General features: G+C 39.6%; 2 protein-coding genes across 18 annotated transcripts in view; both read right to left on the reverse strand.

The window, feature by feature from the left end:
* Positions 1–21114, reverse strand: part of SGIP1 (SH3GL interacting endocytic adaptor 1) — a 243390-nt gene that overhangs the window by 191189 nt on the left and 31087 nt on the right. The gene's annotated exons all lie outside the window — the stretch shown is intronic.
* On the reverse strand, positions 13845–18187 carry LOC133244459 (small ribosomal subunit protein uS15-like). The gene has a single exon (XM_061411684.1). It carries the CDS (start codon positions 15508–15510, stop codon positions 15112–15114), a length of 399 nt encoding a protein of 132 aa, XP_061267668.1. The 5' UTR covers positions 15511–18187; the 3' UTR covers positions 13845–15111.

Below are 21114 nucleotides of genomic sequence, written 5' to 3' on the forward strand. Positions count from 1 at the left end.
CTTATCTTCCTCTCTCTACAGATTTTCCTATTCTGGACACTTTGTATAAATGGGATAAAACAATATTTGGTCTTTTGTGATTATTCCCTCTTACTTAGAACAGTGTTTTCAAGGTTCATCCACGTAGCATGTATCAGTTCTTCATTCTTTTTATTGCTGAGTAACACCCCACTGTATGGATATACCATATTGTACACTTTCATTCGTTAACCAAGCTTTTCTTGTATTTGCTGTAGGAGCTTTAAAATATCCTATCATCATATTGAAGAGGTGATTCATTTATCTAGAGGATGCACACACACATTCAAAGCCCTGTGGGTTACAACTATCAATACTTTGCAAAAAAAATGGCTTGCTGCTGCTACTGCTGCTAAGTTACTTCAGTCGTGTCTGACTCTGTGCGACCCCATAGATGGCAGCCCACCAGGCTCCCTCATTCTTGGGATTCTCCAGGCAAGAACACTGGAGTGGGTTGACATTTCCTTCTCCAATGCATGAAAGTGAAAAGTGAAAGTGAAGTCACTCAGTCGTGTCCGACTCTTAGCGACCCCATGGACTGCAGCCTACCAGGCTCCTCTGTCCATGGGATTTTCCAGGCAAGAGTGCTAGAGTGTGGTGCCATTGCTTTCTCTGAAAAAAATGGCTTATTTGACTTAAAATCATTCAAAAAAATCAGTCATTCAGAAAAATCGAAATTCCTGTTAGAGTGATAACATACAAATCACCTTAAAGTGGAAAAAAAACCCAAGAGGAAAGCACATGGCTTTATACCTTTAATTCAAGAATTCTAAGAAAAAAATAATACACTGCAGGCAAACAGTTTGGCAGTAGCCTCCATAAGGATGCATTTTGGGGAGGAACCCACAGAACTAAAGCTAATGTCAACACAAAGCAATTAAGTAGAAATTAGGTTTTGCTGGGTCAGGAAAAAAGTTCATTAAAGGAATCAAGTCTCAATGTTTTTCTAAAGATAAATCCCAGCTTAGTCTAAAAAATCATTAAATCTTAATTACAGAGTTAATTTGTTGCTGGTGTCTACAAATGAAATATTAACATATTTCTGTAGCCTGGAAGTTTAGAATTGTGATTTTTCTTTTCATGGTAGAGAAGTTGACTATCTGGGAAGATTTATAAGACTGGAGAAAAATTGCAAGACAGAAAAATGCTGCTTCTGTATTCGCTCTCTTTAGGTCATCAGGAGGACATTCACAAAGAAAGAATTGACTCTGCAGGCATTACATTCATATGATAGACACTTATCAAGCACTCCTTGTTTCCTGGGCCCTATTGAGGTGCTGGGAATACAGAGACATAGAGACATTGGCTTGGTTATTACAACAGAATGTAGTAAAATCTGTAGAGAGTCATGGATAAAGAGGAAACTTGGAGAGAATGACTAATTCTGACTGAATGCCTTGTCTCAATGGCAAATATATTGTGTACGGTCTTGGGATGAGTAATTTGCTATGTGAGGAGAACAAGGAAATTCTAGATAGTGGGAATGAAATCCACCAAGATTTGGAGTCATGATAAGTCATGGAAAGTTTAGGAAAAAGTGAAACGAGAGTTATGCAAGGCAGAATTACTGGGAATACAGAAGTAGGTTAAAAACTGGTTTGGGTTCAATCTAAGGAGCTCATGAGTTTAGATTTTCTTCTTTAGCCAGCTGAGAACTAGCAGATTTTTCTAAAATATCTTATTTTCTAAAATAAGTTAACGTGGTTGGGTTATTTTTGAAGTTTTACTATAAAAACATACACACACAAAAGAATAAGATACGAATTGTGGTTGATTACCACATGCATGTCAACCACCTGGCAATTGTCAACATTTTTCCACTTTTGCTTTATTTAAATGGAGGATTTTAAAGCAAGTCACACACCTGATTTCATCTCACTCCTACATCTTTACATGAAAATATGTTCTTATCAATCCACTTTCACATCTAAATAAAATAATATTGTACTGGCATAATTTAATCATTTATGGACTTAAATGCTCTTATCTTATAAATATCTTTTTATAGTAGGTTTGCTCAAATGAGAGCCCCCAATTAATTTCCTATGTTGCCCAAGTTGCAAGGATTCTTAAAAATTTTAGTTTAGAACACTACTTCTTCATCCCACTCTCTTTTATCCCCATGCCACTGACTTCCTAAGAAACCTGGTATAATGTTCTGAAGTCTGTCCCACATACTGCATTTATCTGTTTGCTTCCTTATTGGTGTAATTTAATTTTCCACTATTTCTTATAACTGGAAATTTACTCTGAAAGGCCTAATTAGATTCAGCCTCAATTTTTTTGTGAGACAAGAGTACTTCATAGGAGGTACTGCATAATTTATATTGTACCCCACTGGGAAACACTTAATATCAAGTTGTCCCACTCATAGTGATGTTAATACTGAAGATCAGATTTGCTTCCAAGATGACTTCACCTAGGTCTGTGTGGAAGATGGGACTATGGTGAAGTCATTCTGGTGGCAGGGAGATCAGGTATTACAGCATTATAGGAGCAATCAAGTAGACATGAGGCAGGAAACAGATAAACAGAGAGAATGCCATAATGGACAAGTAATTTTGGAGTAGGATCATTGGAAGACTGGAAATACATTAATATTATAAATTTGGATGGGGGATGGGAATAGGGTCAAGTGAGCCAGTGGTGAGGACAAAAGAATGTAAGCTCCATGATAGCAAAAGACTATGTATATGTTGCCCAATGCTAAACTCTTAATGCTTAGCACTGTGCCTGGCACACAGTAGGTATCTGATAAATATGTGTTAAGTCCATATATGACTGTATTGTTGGATGGACAGGTAGGTGGATAGAGGTGTGGAAGCTACTAAAATAAAAAATTAGTTGGATGTTCACACTACTGCTAGTAGCTGGGGAGATCCTGCATATTTAACTTGCCTTCAGGATATTTGTCTATTGATTATTACTACCTCAGGAAAATGCTTAACACTGTAAGGTATATCTCAAATTGTATAACCCAGGAATGTAAAAAAAAAAAAGATGCAAATGAATCTAAATTTAGTCCATGGGATTCATATCTGGATTTTAGGAATGTAGGAATGAACTTTGTGATTATTTGGGGGCCTCAAATCATAAAAAAGTTTTAGGAAGTTTCTAGGATGATGACAATCTGAAAATTTATGCATCTATATCAATGGCATTTAACATATAAAGTTAAGAATATTAAAAATCATAATTATTAGCAAAATAATGATCTGGTTCCTTGAAAATCAGTAAGTCTCCAGCCAGACTAACTAAGAAAAAAAGGAGAGGTGACACAAATTGCTAATATCAAAAATAAAAATGGAGACATCACTTTTAATGTAATTAAAAATGGCAACCCGCTCCAGTGTTCTTGCCTGGAGAATCCCAGGGACGGAGGAGCCTGGTGGGCTTCCGTCTATGGGGTCGCACAGAGTCGGACACGACTGAAGCGACTTAGCAAAAGCAGCAGTAGCAGCAGCAGCAAAGACTTCAAAAGTATGACAAAAAATATTAAGCCAACAGATTTGATAATCTATATGGAATGTACCAATTCTTTGAAAGGCATAATTTGCAAAAACCCATAAAAGAATAAATAAAAAATGTGACAGGTTTATATCTATAAAGGAATTTTAGTCAAAAAACTAATACTCTTCCAAAGCATCAGGTTCAGATGGGTTCACTGGTGAATTCTACCAAACATTTAAGGAAAAAATTATACCAATTATCTATAATTTTTTCCAGAATGGAGAAATATAGGGAATATTTTCTAACTCATTCTAAGAGATCAGGATTACCCTACTACTAAATTCAGACAAAAACATTCCATAAAAAGAAAACTGCAGATCAATATCTCTCATGTACATAGATTAAAAAATTGTTAACAAAGTATTAGCAAATTGAATTCAACAATGTATATAAGGAATTATATATCGTGATCAAGTGGGATTTATCCTAGGTATATAGTCTGGTTTAACATTCAAAAATTAATTAATGCAATCACATGAACAGGCTAAAGAAGGAAAAATAGCACAGTCATATCAATAGATACAGGAAAAACATAAGGCAAGAAAGGAAATAAAAGGTATACAGACTGTGAAGGAAGAAATGAAACTTCGTTCACAGATGACACGATCATTTTTGTAGAAAGTCTGAAAAAAATGAGCAAAAATCTCCTCGAACTAGTAAGTGATTACAGAGAGTTTGCAGAATATAAAGTTGATATGCAAATATAAATCACTTTCCTTTATGCTAGTACTGAAAATGTGGAAATAAAGCACAGCATCATTTCCAACAAATATGCTAAGTCACTTCAGTCGTGTCCGACTCTGTGCAACCCCATAGACGGCAGCCCACCACGCTCCCCCATTCCTGGGATTCTCCAGGCAAGGACACTGGAGTGGGTTGCCATTTCCTTCTCCAATGCAGGAAAGTGAAAAGAGAAAGTGAAGTCGCTCAGTTGTGTCCGACTCTTAGCGACCCCATGGACTGCAGCCTACCATGCTCCTCCATCCATGGGATTTTCCAGGCAAGAGTACTGGAGTGGGGTGCCATTGCCTTCTCCGTCCAACAAATAAAATAGGTATAAATCTAACAAACTGGTATAAGAACTATGTGAGTGGAATTATGAACTCTAATAAAGATATCAGAGAATAATTAGAGAGATATTCCATGTACATGAATAGGAAAAATCCAGTTCTTCCCAACTTGATCTTTAGATTCAATGCAATCTCAATAAAAATTGTAGCAAGTTACTTTGTAGATATCTAGAAACTGATTCTAAGGTTTATGGAGAGGCAAAAAATCTGGAATAGCACAGTATTTAAGGGTAAGAACAAAATTAGACGACTGATACTACCATTCAAGAAGATAGAGAGCCCAGAAACAGAATCACTTAAATACAGTCACTTATCTTTGACAATGCAGCAAAGGAAACACAGTGAAGCAAAGATTGTCATTAGGTGACCTTGGGTATGGCAATGACTTTTTACACATAACCATACAGGCATGATCCATGAAAGAAATAGCTGACAAGCTGGAATTCATTAAAATTAAAAATCTCTGTCCTGCAAAAGATAATATCAAGAAAATGAGAAGACAAGCCATAGACTGGTAAAAAATGTGTGCAAAAGATAATATGATAAAGAACTGTTATTCAAAATATACCCCCCAAAAGCCTTTTAAAGCTCAATGTGGATCAACTTAGAACCTATTATACAGAGTGAAGTTAAGTCAGAAAGAGAAAAACAAATACTGTATAATAAAGCATATATATGGAATCTAGAGAGATGGTATTGATGAAGCAATTTTGCAGGGCAGGAAAGAAGGCACAAACACGAACAGAATTTTGGACACAGTAGGGGACGGAGAGGGTGGGATGATTTGAGAAACATGTGTATTACCATATGTAAAATACATAGCCAGTGGGAATTTGCTGAATGATGCAGGGAAACCAAATCTGGTGCTCTGTGACAACCTAGAGGGGTGAGCTGCAGGGGGGCAGGGAAATGGGAGGGAGGTTCAAGAGAGGGGGACGTATGTATACCTATGGCTGATTCATGTTGATGTGTGGCAGATAATTGCAATATTATAATTATCCTCCAATTAAAAATAAATAAAAATTCTCATTGATAAAAAATAAAATGCAAAACACAATTGAAAGACCAAAGACATGAACAAACACTTCACCAAAGAAGATATATAGGTGACAAGTGAAAATGAAAATCGGTCACACAGTCATGTCTACTCTTTGCAATCCCATGGACTATAGCCTGCCTGGCTCCTCTGTCCATGGAATTCTCCAGGCAAGAATACTGGAGTGGGTTGCCATTTCCTTCTCCGGGAATCTTACCGACCCAGGGATCGAACCTGAGTCTCCTGCATTGCAGGAAGATTTTTTACCAACTGAGCCACTAGGGAAGCCCATAAGTGTATAAAAATATTTTCAATATCATCAGTTCAGTTCAGTTCAGTCTCTGAGTCGTGTCCGACTCTTTGCAACCCCATGAATTGCAGCATGTCAGGCCTCCCTGTCAGAGAAGGCAATTGCACCCCACTCCAGTACTCTTGCCTGGAAAATCCCATGGATGGAGGAGCCGGTAGGCTGCAGTCCATGGGGTCGCTAAGAGTCGGATACGACGGAGTGACTTTACTTTCACTTTTCACTTTCATGCATTGGAGAAGGAAATGGCAACCCACTTCAGTGTTCTTGCCTGGAGGAAGAATCCCAGGGATGGGGGAGCCTGGTGGGCTGCTGTCTATGGGGTGGCACAGAGCCGGACACGACTGAAGTGACTTAGCAGCAGCAGCAGCAGCAGGCCTCCCTGTCCATCACCAACTCCCGGAGTTCACCCAAACTCATGTCCATCGAGTTGGTGATGCCATCCAGCCATCTTATCCTCTGTCGTCCACTTCTCCTCCTGCCCCCAATCTCTCCCAGGATCAGAGTCTTTTCCAATGAGTCAACCCTTCACATGAGGTGGCCAAAGTACTGGAGTTTCAGCATTAGCATTAGTTCTTCCAAAGAACACCCAGGACTGATCTCCTTTAGAATGGACTGGTTGGATTTCCTTGCAGTCCAAGGGACTCTCAAGAGTCTTCTCCAACACCACAGTTCAAAAGCATCAATTCTTCGGTGCTCAGCTTTCTTCACATTCCAACTTTCACATCCATACATGACCACTGGAAAAACCATAGCTTTGCCTAGATGGACCTTTGTTGGCAAAGTAATGTCTCTGCTTCAATATCGTATGTCATTAGGAAATCACAAATTAAGACAATTATGAGGTACCACTATGCATGCATTAGAATAGCCCAAATCCAGAACACTCACAATACCAAATGCTGACAAGGATGAGGAGAAACAGGGACCCTCATTCATTGCTGGTGGGAATGCAAAATGATATAGCCACTTTGAAAGACAGTTTGGCAGTTTCCTACGAAAATATATATATTCTTATCACACAACCCAGCAATCACACATCTTGGAATTTACCCAAACCAAATGAAAACTTATGCCCATACAAAAACCTGCACATGCATGTTGACAGCAGCTTTATCATAATTACCAAAACCTGGAAGCAATTGAGGTGTTGCTCAGTAGATGAATGGAAAAATAAACTGTGGTGCACCCAGACAATGTAATATCATTCATCACTAAAAAGAAATAAGCTACCGAGATACAAAAAGGCATGGAAGAAATTTAAATGTGTATCACTAAGTGAAAGAACACAATCTGAAAATAAAACTTATTGAACTTCCGGTTATAAGATGAATAAGTTCTGACAACCTAATGTAAAACATGGTGATTATAGTTAACAAAACTATATTTTATACTTGAAAGTTGCTAAGAGATTAGATCTTAACTGTTATCACCACAAAAAAGAAACTGTTAATTATGTGATATGGCTGAAGTGTTAACTAACCCTGCTGTTGCAATCATTTCAAAACAAACAAGTATACCAAATCATCATCTTAAAAATACCAAGGTGTAAGTCAACTATATCTTAACAATGCTGGAAAAACTAAAATTATAATAAAAAACCTAATACTATATAATGAAAATGATACTTACAAAAATAAAACTTAAAAGACCTAAAATAGGCCACCAAGGCAAAGACTCTGGTCTTTAATGATGGTAGTGTTTTCCCCTTTTCTTTTTTTCAAATGACATCTTTTTTAATCTCATAGAATGCTGTCAGCCCTCCTTATCTTTAGGTTGCACATGTGTGGATTCAACAAACTGCAGGATCATTTAGTACTATATTTACAACCCGTAGTTGGTTGAATTCACAGATGCAGAACACCTGGATATGGAAGGCCAGCTATGGGACTTGAGCATCCGCAGAGTTTGGTATCTGCAGCAGGGCCTGAAACCAATCCCCCATGAATACCAATGGACAATTGTATTACCTCCTCTGTTCTGAATGTTTGAAAATATCTATATTCTTCCTAGTAAGATAAGAAAGTTTGTATTATCATATTCCTTCCTTACTACCAGATTAGTAGCATTTATTACCATTAATCATTACTTTTCAATGGTTTAATAACTGAAAGGATCATATGTTTAACCAGTGCTTATTTTTTAAATCTCTTCTTTTTTATTAATGATAAAATCTGATTCATACCACTTTAGTGAAAATTTGGGGCTTATCAGTTCACATTAGTGAAAAATCAGGAATGGCACTGCCTTCAGACATACTGGAACCACACCATCAGGGCACCATGACCCTGAGCACTCAATTCCCCATTTTCTGAGGGGATGTTCTTCTCACGCTCCACTGTTTGGAGACTGTAGCTACAGGTGCACATCCTCTCAGGTTTAACTTCAAGAGAACAGAGAGTACTGTCAGGAGCTCCCACGTAATTCCCAGAATTCATTTCTGACTCAACCCATCACTGATCTAAATGTTTTATTGATTTTATTTTTATAAGGATTGTCATTTTGTTCTGCGTGGTTAAGTCTGTGCCACATGTCATATAGAGGAATGGCTAGCTCCCAGAGGAGATTTTGGATACTAGAGGAAGAGTAGATGCATTCTAGCAAGACAACAACTCTAAAAAAATTGCCTATTTTGTACTGTGCTTTCATATTATCTTGTGACTACCATCCCCAGCGCACAAATGAGAACCTGATGCTCGCTGAGTGGTGTGGCTGGGACTATAAATGAGGTCTCCCTTCTCTTAGCTGGGTGTCATTCTGCTGAACGAGATTGTGCTGCATAGTAGAATAAATACTCATTACTCCAAAAATGAATGAAAGAACTCTTCTCCCAGAAAAAGTCTTTTTTATCTTGTTGGATAAAATAAAATATTTTGGAGGCAAATATAAAAATTCCTCTTTCTAAGTTTTCAATTGTTATTTCAATGTCTCTGAAATCAATATGATGAATAGAGTATGAATTAGCCCCTAAGAAAGTTGATAGCCCCAAGAGACAACAATTGTTCACTAATTCACATTGATCTTAACAACATCTCATGATTCAAATAGCAAAGTTGCTGGCAGAGAGTGCTGAGATCAGTTGCTTACCACTAGAGAAATCAGCCTAGCACCCTTCTAATGATAAGATTTACATGAAAGTGAAAGTCACTTCAGTCAGGTCTGACTCTTTGTGACTATACAGTCCATGGAATTCTCCAGGCCAGAATACTGGAGTGGGTAGCCTTTCCCTTCTCCAGGAGATCTTCCCAACGCAGGGATCGAACCCAGGTCTCCCACATTGCAGGCAGATTCTTTACCAGCTGAGCCACCAGGGAAGCCTAGGAATACTGGAGTGGGTAATCTACCCCTTCTTCAGTGGATCTTCCCAACCCAGGAATCGAACCGGGGTCTCCTACATTGCAGGCAGATTCTTTGCCAGCTGAGGCAAGAAATCCTAAGATTTACATAGTTGCTTGTGAAGTTCCAACATACTACAGATGAATGATTCATTTTCCCTAATTAAAGGAAGACATCAAAATGATTACGTCTTTTACTCTTTCACTCAGTGTAATGACCGATCTGGGTTGATCCTGACTGAAGCCACAACAACTTAGAATGATATACCTAAAATTTGCTCTTTTAATAAAATGGGCTGGAAAATGGATGAACACTTAAAGTTCAGACTGCATGTGTTAAGCCACTTCAGTCGTGTCTAACTCTTTTCGACCCTATAGACCATAACCCCGTACACTCCTTCGTCCATGGGATTCTCTAGGCAAGAATCCTAGAGTGGGTTGCCATGCACTCCTCCAGAGGATCTTCCCGGACCAGGGATTGAACCTGCATCTTGTAAGTCATCTGGATTGGCAGGCAGGTTCTTTACCACTAGTGCCACCTGGTGTCTCTTGCTTTTTGCTTTCTCCTAGAATTTACAACATGGTAGAAACCGAAAAGTTTTTCATGACAAACCAGACTTGAAATTCTACAAAGGCAAAGACCACATGTATTGAACTCACCCAGAGACTTGCACAGGAGAGATAAATAAAGTGTGTCGAATAACTGAGTGAGTAAACGATTCACTTAACTTTCCCACAGGAGCGCGAGTCTTCCAGCTTTGGGATTCCACTCTGACACTTTGTTCTAGAACTCTGAGCCTGAATTTCAGAAAGTCCTTCTGATTTGTTAACCCCCACCCCCCATCAATTTAGAAATATCTCCCCTTCTTCAGATTTCTTTTGTATTTTCTGTCCATAACTCTCTCATTTAGAGTTTACTTACTTCACTTTATATATGTGTGTGTGTTATTGTCCTCAATTTTAACTGGAAGTTTCTAGATTCTGGACACTTAGGTTTATCTTTTTTATATACCCTGAAACCTAATACAGCTCTCAAATATTTAAATTTGCATTTCACCTTTTTCTAATAACCTGGGCAGTTCCCATAAAGACACACCCAAGAGAAACACAGTATGTTTAAAACTGAAAACCAATAAAATAGAAAGCAAGAGTCCATGTAAATAGAAGGGGATACATTCTTTCAGAGTTAATTAGACAGATTGTACTTGGGCAATAAATTTGGTTTCAAGTTTTCCAGCACAAAAAGAAAAAGAGGGTATCCAAATTATATGTCAGATAACTATGCACTGGCCAAAACATTTCTCCCTATGACATTACACCCGAATAAAAATTTATCAGGAGTCTCTGTAGCAGAAAGCAAATGGACACTGGAGTCAGGTTGTCCTGGTTTTATATCTCATTTTCTGTCCCTTTCCTAACTATGTGACTTCAGGCAAGGCATTTAAACTCACCAGATCTCAGTTCCTTCATTTGGAAAATGAGGACTTGGGTAACTATAAACCCCAAGGGGCTATTCTAAGAAGTGCTATTACTAAGCTAGTTAATAGTAATAATAATAATTAATAGTAGTGCATCTTACTATACCAGGCACTGTGCCAAGGGCTCAATGTATAGTATCTCACTTCTCTCTTGTTCCTCTCTTGTGAGGGAGGTGACTGAAACAGCGTGGTGAAGTGTGGGCCTAAGGTCCTGCAGCTAGCCAGCCCACTGTGTGACTTTTAGCATTTGATCCCTTGCATGCCTGGTAAATATCTCCTGCCATCCCATTTTTACAAAAAGAATAACTGCTGCAGCATGCTTTTCTACATGCATAATTTCAAACTATCCTGGGACCATATTTGCACCCTTGTAAAGAGAAAATGGCAGATGACATAGAAATCTCAAGTCTCTTGAGAATTATACTAAATAAATTTCTGTGTGCTTTCTTTGCATGTTTATATGCACTAAGTTTAGATCAGTCAGGTTCAACCATAGCTTCCTCACACTGAATTTTCCCTGTGCATAGCACACAGAGGCATAGCGGCCTATCCAGCCCCATCCCATCACTCTCTGCTTCCCAAGAGATCTTATTTCCAGGTTCCAGGTGAGAAGAAGTCAAAAGGGCATTTATCAACTTAAGTGAGTTACAGGACAGTCAATAGACTGAGTTCAATTCCAGGCATGCTATTCATTAACCACTGGACTTTGGGAAGGTCACTCTGAAACATGAGTGTCACTGTGGGTAAAGTGAATAAGTTGGACAAGTTTAGTAATAGCTATTAAATTGCTTTTTTAGGGACCTGTTTCAGGGACTGCTCAGTGCAAAGAGGAGATTAAAATGTTCTCAACCCCTAACTTCAACTGGGGAAACTCTAGTTTTATTGTTTTTTTTAATTTACTGCATGTTGACTTTAGTTTGAGTTAAAAAGCGCCTCTGACACATTGAACTAGATGATTGTTAACAGTCCTGGTTTAACAGTGTGGCTGAACAATCTGAATGCACATCCATTCCTGGCTGAACTGACTGCCCTAGGTGGGACTTCGGTGTTACAATTTGCCACTAGTAGTAGGCATGGCAGGTTTACTAAGAGAAGAGTTAGGAAGAGAACTTTTTGCTTTTCTTTGCTAAGTTCTGAAAAGAAGCAAAATATTCCAGATGATAATCCTTCTCGGAAACTGGCAAGTAGATGGCCACAGGAAGACACTGGTTGCAAAGGAGACCAGATGAACTGGGAAATTATTTACTGCTTCCAGCAAATTAGCTGAAGAAGAAAAAAAAGAACGCTTTCTCCCTTTTAGTACTGTGGGGAGGAAGTAAACAAAACATTCCATCTGATGTGATTCAGAATTTCCCAGATGCTAAGCCAATCGGCCTGCTGGAGAGTTCTAAGCCATTAGGACTTTCCCAAAGCATCCTAAAAGCACAGAACCCTCTCTTATGAAAGATGCAGCAGCAGAAAGGACTGCCCGCAGGCTCCCACTCAGGAGATCTGGTCCTCCTGGTCTTTCCTCTGTTTCTCTTTGTTTGGAATTGGGCAAGTCACTTTTTTTTCTCTGATGTTGGTTTTCAAATCTGTCAAAGGAAGATTCTGGACTAGGTATGTTTAACTAAGGTCTCTTCTTGCTACAACATAGAATGTTCCTCCAAATAACCCAGGACTCAGCCAAATGGACAGCCCCAAGTCGCCTGGCCTCTGGAACACTTCTCAGTATTGAAGTAGAAACCTCTTAAGCCCCAACCCTGCAGATGACGATACTCTTACTGACTGGCTCCTCAGTACCTTCAAGGTTTACTGGGTGGGGCATAATCGTTTTAGGCACATCTTGTTCAGATGGTCTAGTGTAAAATCAAATTCTTGATGTGCTTTTCCTTTTCTAACTCATTTTTATTTCCTCTGTACTTCATGCTGATATTTCAGGACAATGTCTGCTTCCCCCTCAATGTCCCCTAAATATTACATATTAAAGAGTAGTGGATAATAGATTCTAACAACAACAAATAGAGAGTAATAATGGAAAGGTTATATTATTACTAAGTGGGTTACTTAAAGGGGTTTCCCAGGTGGTACTAGTGGTTAAAACACACACACACACACGCTAATGCAGGAGATTTAAAAAGAGAGGTAGGTTTGATCCCTGGGTTGGGAAGATCCTCTGGAGAAGGACACAGCAACCCAGTCTAATATTCTTGCCTGGAGAACCTGATGGACAGAGTCCATAGTCCATGGCCTATAGCCCATAAGGTTGCACAGAGTCGGACATGACTGAAGTGACTTAGCATACATGCAGCTTACTTAAAATTGAATTTTAAATATTTCTACTCTTAAAAATCACAAGTCATTATTATCACAGAGAATCTTCCTTCTGTCAGATTTCTTCATTGTTCTTCAGCTCCTCAGTCTATTGCAGATCATAGCTCACTACAGTCCTTTCAAAGTCCTTTCCTGGGCAATTCCTGGATATTTGAATTTTTTCCAACTTCCTTTTATAGAGCATTTCAGTTCTCTCTCTTTTCTAATGATGCTCCTTGGCTATTCCCTGGGGCCAGCTTTCCACATCTAAAAAGCACAAAGTGTTTTTTTTTCCCTAATTGATTTCTCTGAGCAGTTTCACATCTGTTTCCTCATCTATAATATGGGGGAAATTGTTCCTGTGAGTTATTGTGAGGCTTCAGTGAGATGATACCTGCTTGGTACCCCAAACAATGCCTGGTGCATAATCATAGTAGGTGCTGAACTAATGTTAGCCACTGGTATTTGCAGTACTCCAAAATCTTTCAGGATTGTTTTGAGGATTAGAGATAAAGGGCCTGCCCCATGGGAGGCATATATAAACATGCAAATATGTTAATAGTTACAAACTGTTTACTCAAAGCCAAGCTCTGTTCTATATATGTCCATTTAATATTCACAACAGACAAGAACTATAGATACTCTTCTTATCCTCAATTCACAGATGAGGAAACTGAAGCATAAAGAGGTTAAGTAACTTGCCTAAGGTCACACAGCTAGCTAGCGGCTTAACTAAGATTTAAACTCAGGCAATTAGACTTAAGAGTCTGTGTTTTTACCTTCCATGTTGTCCTGCCTGTTAACTTTTTTAGTAGCATTGTTAAATAAATGGGGGCAGTAGGTTCATTGAATGCATAATCTAACTATAGGACTCTGTATCAAGGAATAAATTCTCTCAAAATACTTCTGAAACACTTTAAAAGTAGCTTTTGGCAGCTCACTGGAATGCCAAAATGGCAGTTCACTAGGTCTTCCAGGAATGTTGTCAAGAAGTCTGGTTGTTTTTCCATTGTTTACTATAAAATGCATCTACTGTCTAAACAGAACTATACCAAAGAATACTAGCAAAAATTGTTAACGTTTCAACAACTGGATCAGCAAAGTGTTAGATGCCAGAGTTTCCTCTATCTGTGTAGATGTATGAGCTACAAAGATGACCTTATTCATGAGACTTATGAGTCTGAAAAACATTTAATGTTTCAATCAAATGAAGCCAACCACATAATCAATCTGGTACTTATTTTGTAGTCACACATTTATTCCTATCCCACACTGTAATTAAGCATCAACCATCAGCTGCCCAATCAAAGACTGAAGTTCAAATGATTTTCCTAAAATCAAACCAAACATTTTCAAGGTCAGCTTCAGCAATGGCTAATCCAGGGAAGGAAAAGAGCATTTGGCCCTCCAGACTTCCAAGCTGCACACCTGTGATGAGATGGGCTACTGCCCTTCTTGAAATGAAGGCCTTTTGTTGGGAAGTGTGTGTGAGTAGACACTTGGTTGGTTCCTAGCCCAGTACCTAGCCCCTCCCTCCCTGGTCATAGCACACTTTCTCTTCCTGACACTACCTGAACTTATTTCAGATATCCCCTCCTCCACATATCCATGTGATTCAGGGGACTCTAACCCCTGCCTCTCTGGCTCCAGCAAGTGGACCCTGATTACCCTCATTAAGCTAATCTGATCACAGTTGTCTCATTCCCCTGGCTAAACCACTGTGTTAGGGATAGACCCAAGACATGAAACATGAGACTTTGCTTGGGGCTTCTGGGAAATGTATCTGAGTTCTAAACAGAGACACCCTAGAGATGGCTCCCTCTGCCTCTGGACATTGTTTTATCCAAAGCTAATGCTTGTTACAGTCATAGTCATTTTCCAGTTCTGAGGATAGCAATATGGAGGAAAGAAAACCTAGATCCTGATGACAGTATGCTCCTAGAACCTGTTTTGTTTTGTTTTTTTTCTGTTAAACAATGATTTTATTACTTTAGTACAATACACAAATTTATGCAACCAGGGCAGAGGCTGTGGATGACTCGTATTTCCAACTGGGGGGTAGGACTCATTTGTTCTTGTAGTATTGAGCCAACTGGTGAATATGGCTCTCAATCAGAATCAGACGTAATTTAGCATCTTTATCCTTTCTGTTCCTCTCAAGATGCTTTTGGATAGCAATAGCTTTCTTAATTAAATGATAGAGATCCTCAGGGAGATCAGGAGCAAGTCTTTTGGACTTAAGAATTCTCAGGATTCTGTTGCCTGTCACAAAATGTACTTGCACAACACCATGAGAGTCTCTCAGGATCACACGGATCTGTGAAGGAGTCAGGCCCTTCTTGGCCAGTTTGTAGATCTGCTCCTTCACGTTGTCAGAAGTGAGCTTCAACCAGGTGGGGACGCTGCGGCGATAGGGCAGAGCCGACTGGGACAGGCCCTTCCCGGGAGCGCGCATGCGCCCCATGATGGTGGCGGTGTGGTAGCAAAAGGCTAGAGCTTGTTTTTTTACTCTCTCTGCTCCATCAATTGTGTGAAATAATAAACCTCATGATTGAAGGTGTTTGAGTTAAACTTCCCCCATATTTGAATCCCTAAGGATTCTAAGCCCCACCATGCATGCTTACACTTGTGCAGGCTTGTTTCAGCGTAAACCAGACTGCTTTCAGGGAAGGGTGCTAGCTCCACTGTAAGTCAGGATGAAACAGAAATTCAATATCTGCCCAAAACCTAAAACATGACAAACCTGTCAGCTTGCTGCCCCAAAGTGTGGTCCCTGGACTAGCAGCGTCAGCCTAACCTATGAGCTTATTAGAAATGCAGAATGTCCACTCATCTGTGTTGGACATTCAGGTTGTTTGCATGCCCATGCTACTGTAAACAGTACTGCAATGAACATTGGGACACATGTGCCATTTTGAATTATGATTTCCTCCAGGAATATGCCCAGGAGTGTGATTGCTAGGTCATATGGTAGTTCTATTTTCAGTTTTTTAAAGAACCTCCATACTGCTCTCTACAGTGGCTGTATCAATTTACATTCCCACCAACAGGGCAAGAGGGTTCCCTTTTCTCCACACCCTCTCCAGCATTATTGCTTGTAGATTTTGGGGGGATGGCCATTCTGACTGGTGTGAGGTGATACCTCATTGTAGTTTTGATTGGAATTTCTCTAATAATTAGTGATGTTGAGAAGAGAACCTGCCGTATAATACGAGGAGCTCAGCTTGGTGTTCTGTGATGACCTAGAGGGGTGAGATATGGGCGGGAGGTCCAAGAGGGAGGGGATAAATGCACATATAGCTGATTCACTTCATTGTAGAGCAGAAACAAACATAACATTGTAAAACAATTATAATCCAATTAAGAAATAGTGAAATGAAATACAAAAAAAAAAATATGTAGAATGTCAAACCCCACCGCTTTCCCACTACCTGACCTGCTCCATCACATCACACATTTGAACAAGATTGGTTGGTGTTTCCAGCACATGGTAAATTTGAAGCATTATCCTAGAATCTTTAAATCCTGGAATAAAAGGGGAAGTAAAAGGCCCAGCAATATGGTTCCTCGGGGGATCTCTTGGGAAACTTTTAAGACTCAGTCTTCTCCCCCTTTTCCTTGTCTCTCGTGGGAGGGAAGGGCCTGGAAATTGTGTACTTTGTTATCCTTCTCCAAGTCCCTTTCTCTAATGATTTTTCTCTTTTACTCTTTGAAATCAAATTACAATGCCTGCATGGCAGGATTCTAGTGCCATTCCTCTGCGGCCAGGTAGCAAGGAATGCCTTTCCCGGGTATGATGGCTGCTAGAGAAGGCTTTCATTCAACAAAGGGCACCACACTTCACAAACTCAGCCATTACTTGTGCATTCAGCTCGGGGCAAGAAAATCCAAATTGGAAAGACTAGTTATTCTACAGCTGCTAATCTAGCCCACTAGTAACTGTAATGACCTGGTACACTGCAATGACCTGCAATCTGGTCATTGCACATGACCTGGTACCTGATTTGTGGGGCCTGGTGCAACATGAAAATTAAGAATTCTAAGCAAGTAAGAGCAAGGCATTGAGCCAAGTGCAGAGCCCTTCTAAGCCTTATGCAACAGGATAGGTTACACAGACACAAAGCCAGGCCTACACTCAGGAAAAAATGGGCAGAAGAGAATATGAATCCAGTTGTCTGGATTTACTTTCAGAAAAGCTTTTGCAAAAAAGAGAAACTGTCATTGGAAGAGGTCTAAGATTGGCTTATGGTGAATAAGACTCCATGATAAAAGCATTCATTCCAAATATCATCTATTTATTTCTTCATTCAAACTCACCAAAAACAAGGCACATTGCTAGTTTCTTGGATACAAATTTTAAAAAAGACATTCTCCACCTTCATGGTGCTCACACTCCAGTTGGCAAACTAACATGAAAATAGACCTATAATCTGAGGCCATGGAAGAATCCCAAAATGTTAAGTACTTGAAACTGAATCACCAACCCATAAAATCTAAGTGTGTTCTGTAAATTAGTAACGAAATTAGTGAAGTTACCCTTCTAAAAAAAGTTACTTTTCCTTGTTGCAAACTTCTCAAAGGAAGCCAATAAGTAGGCTGATTTAGTGGTCTACAAGTTGACTTTCTGAGGAACAAGGCACATCATTTTGCCTATGTAGAAATTTTGTCCAGTGTGCACCTACTTATTCTTCACCTTCATGAGATATGGCCCCCACTATTCCTTTCTTCATTATATCCTCTCAAAACATTTATCCCAATCTCATTGCCAGAGATGGGCAGACCAAATAAACTGATCCATTTTCCTGATATTTTTGGAGACTGCTTGGCAAGGAGAGAATGGAAGAAATTCCATTTAATGTCAGGCTTTATGTTAAAAAGAGAAAAAAAGAGGTAGTTTGTTTTCAGTTCAGTTCAGTCGCTCACTTTGTGCTCACTTTGTGCTCACTTTTGTCCGACTCTTTGCGACCCCATGAATTGCAGCACGCCAGGCCTCCCTGTCCATCACCAACTCCCGGAGTTCACCCAAACTCATGTCCATCGAGTCGGTGATGCCATCCAGCCATCTCATCCTCTGTTGTCCCCTTCTCCTCTTGCCCCCAATCCCTCCCAGCATCAGAGTCTTTTCCAGTGAGTCAACTCTTTGCATGAGGTGGCCAAAGTATTGGACTTTCAGCTTTGGCATCATTCTTTCCAAAGAAATCCCAGGGCTCATCTCCTTCAGAATGGACTGGTTGGATCTCCTTGCAGTCTAAGGGACTCTCAAGACTCTTCTCCAACACCACAGTTCAAAAGCATCAATTCTTCAGTGCTCAGCTTTCTTCACAGTCCAACTTTCACATCCATACATGACCACTGGAAAAACCATAGCCTTGACTAGGCAGACCTTTGTTGGCAAAGTAATGTCTCTGCTTTTGAATATGCTATCTAGGTTGGTCATAACTTTCCTTCCAAGGAGTAAGCATCTTTTAATTTCATGGCTGCAGTCACCATCTGCAGTGATTTTGGAGCCCCCCCAAATAAAGTCTGTCACTGTTTCCACTGTTTCCCCATCTATTTGCCATGAAGTGATGGGACCAGATGCCATGATCTTCGTTTTCTGAATGTTGAACTTTCAGCCAACTTTTTCACTCTCTTCTTTCACTTTCATCAAGAGGCTTTTTAGTTCCTCTTCACTTTCTGCCATAAGGGTGGTGTCATCTGCATATCTGAGGTTATTGATATTTTTCCTGGCAATCTTGATTCCAGCTTGTGCTTCTTCCAGCCCAGCGTTTCTCATGATGTACTCTGCATATACGTTAAAGAAGCAGGGTGACAATATACAGCCTTGACGTACTCCTTTTCCTATTTGGAACCAGTCTGTTGTTCCATGTCCAGTTCTAACTGTTGCTTCCTGACCTGCATATAGGTTTCTCAAGAGGCAGGTCAGGTGGTCTGGTATTCCCATCTCTTTCAGAATTTTCCACAGTTTATTGTGATCCACACAGTCAAAGGCTTTGGCATAGTCAATAAAGCAGAAACATGTTTTTCTGAAACTCTCTTGCTTTTTCAATGATCCAGCGGATGTTGGCAATTTGATCTCTGGTTCCTCTGCCTTTTCTAAAGCCAGCTTGAACATCTGGAAGTTCACAGTTCACATATTGCTGAAGCCTGGCTTGGAGAATTTTGAGTATTACTTTACTAGCATGTGAGATGAGTGCAATTGTGTGGTAGTTTGAGCATTCTTTGGCATTGCCTTTCTTTGGGATTGGAATGAAAACTGACCTTTTCCAGTCCTGTGGCCACTGCTGAGTTTTCCAAATTTGCTGGCATATTGAGTGCAGCACTTTCACAGCATCATCTTTTAGGATTTGAAATAGCTCAACTGGAATTCCATCACCTCCACTAGCTTTGTTCATAGTAATGCTTTCTAAGGCCCACTTGACTTCACGTTCCAGGATGTCTGGCTCTAGGTGAGTGATCATACCATTGTGATTATCTTGGTCGTGAAGATCTTTTTTGTACAGTTCTTCTGTGTATTCTTGCCACCTCTTCTTAGTATCTTCTGCTTCTGTTAGGTCCATACCATTTCTGTCCTTTATCGAGCCCATCTTTGCATGAAATGTTCCCTTGGTATCTCTAATTTTCTTGACGAGATCTCTAGTCTTTCCCATTCTGTTGTTTTCCTCTATTTCTTTGCATTGATCACTGAGGAAGGCTTTCTTATCTCTCCTTGCTATTCTTTGTAACTCTGCATTCACATGCTTATATCTTTCCTTTTCTCCTTTGCTTTTGTTTTAGACCTTCCAAATCCCAATGCTGGGCAATTTTCTCATCTTCAAACACCAAAGCCAGTTAACCTTTTGTGGAGGATTCTGATGCAGGCTGTGTCTGGCCAGGGCAGTTGATGAATGAGCAATGTTGGCTATGAGTGTGAAGTGGGAAAGCTCTAAAAGCCTTATGCGACAACCATTTGTACAAAAGCCTGAAGTTATTTCACTTCAGGTGTAGTGTTCAGATGTAGAGTTTATCCTTAACATTTGGATGAGAATCCCCAAATTATAATTACTACTCCAGAGACTAACAGAGCATGTTGAGATGTGGATGTTGGATTCACAGCTAGGTATACAGTAAGTCCCCTACATGCAAACCTTCAAGTTGTGAACTTTCCAAGATCTGAACATGCCCCAGTATGCCAGCTGTTGTACTGTACTAATGTACTTTTCAAGGTACTATACTGTAAGATTAAAATGTTTTATTTTTTGCATTTGTTTTTTATGTATTATTTGTATGAAAAGTATTATAAATCTATTACAGTACAGTCCTATGTAGCCAATTGTTAGTTGGGTACCTAGGCTAACTTTGCTAGACTTATGAACAATTGGACTTATGAATGCACTCTTGGAATGAAACTTGTTCATATGTAGGGAACTTACTGTATACTATAATTGACCCTCACTTAAACTTCTGAATTCATACCTGGGTGTTTCATAGTCAGACCATAGGACCTTCAATTCACTCCTTACTGTGAATCTAAAATGCATGGTATGAATACTGGAAATCTGAATGCTAAACTTGTAAATATCAAAATACTACTACCATTGTTTGTCAAGCATGGACTCCAAAAACGTGATTTAACCAGGTTGACATTCTTTAAATAACTGAAATTCACATAATTAAGCTTCTCTGAGGTAAAAACTTTCAAATAGAGCATGAATATTAAGCTTGAAAATCCAATAGGGGGAAAGTTTGAGACATCTTGTTTCAGATCATTTTATCCATGATGGATGCATTCACCATTTAGAAAACACTTTCTGATCTGCATACTCATTTGAATAGGGTCCAGTTGGCATCAGAAGTAGGGCATCTTGGATAAACTATCCTGTGACTTGTGGGTGGGGGAGGGAAAGCTCTGGAGCCTTGATTTTAAAGGGTACCAGTGACACATATCCAATACCATGCTTTACAAGGAAGCTGGGCACACAGCCTGCCTTCCTCCATCTCCATTGCAAGCCTGGAAACAAGCCTGTCTGTGCTTTTGTGAATGTGAACCTACATCAGGTTGAGCCAACTCAACCAGTGGAAAATACAA

The sequence above is a fragment of the Bos javanicus genome, chromosome 3 (genome assembly GCF_032452875.1).
Source record: "Bos javanicus breed banteng chromosome 3, ARS-OSU_banteng_1.0, whole genome shotgun sequence".
Lineage (NCBI taxonomy): Eukaryota > Metazoa > Chordata > Mammalia > Artiodactyla > Bovidae > Bos > Bos javanicus.

Excerpts from the sequence above, each read along its gene's own strand:
- LOC133244459 (XM_061411684.1), bottom strand. The coding sequence starts at position 15,510 with ATGGGGCGCATGCGCGCTCCCGGGAAGGGCCTGTCCCAGTCGGCTCTG.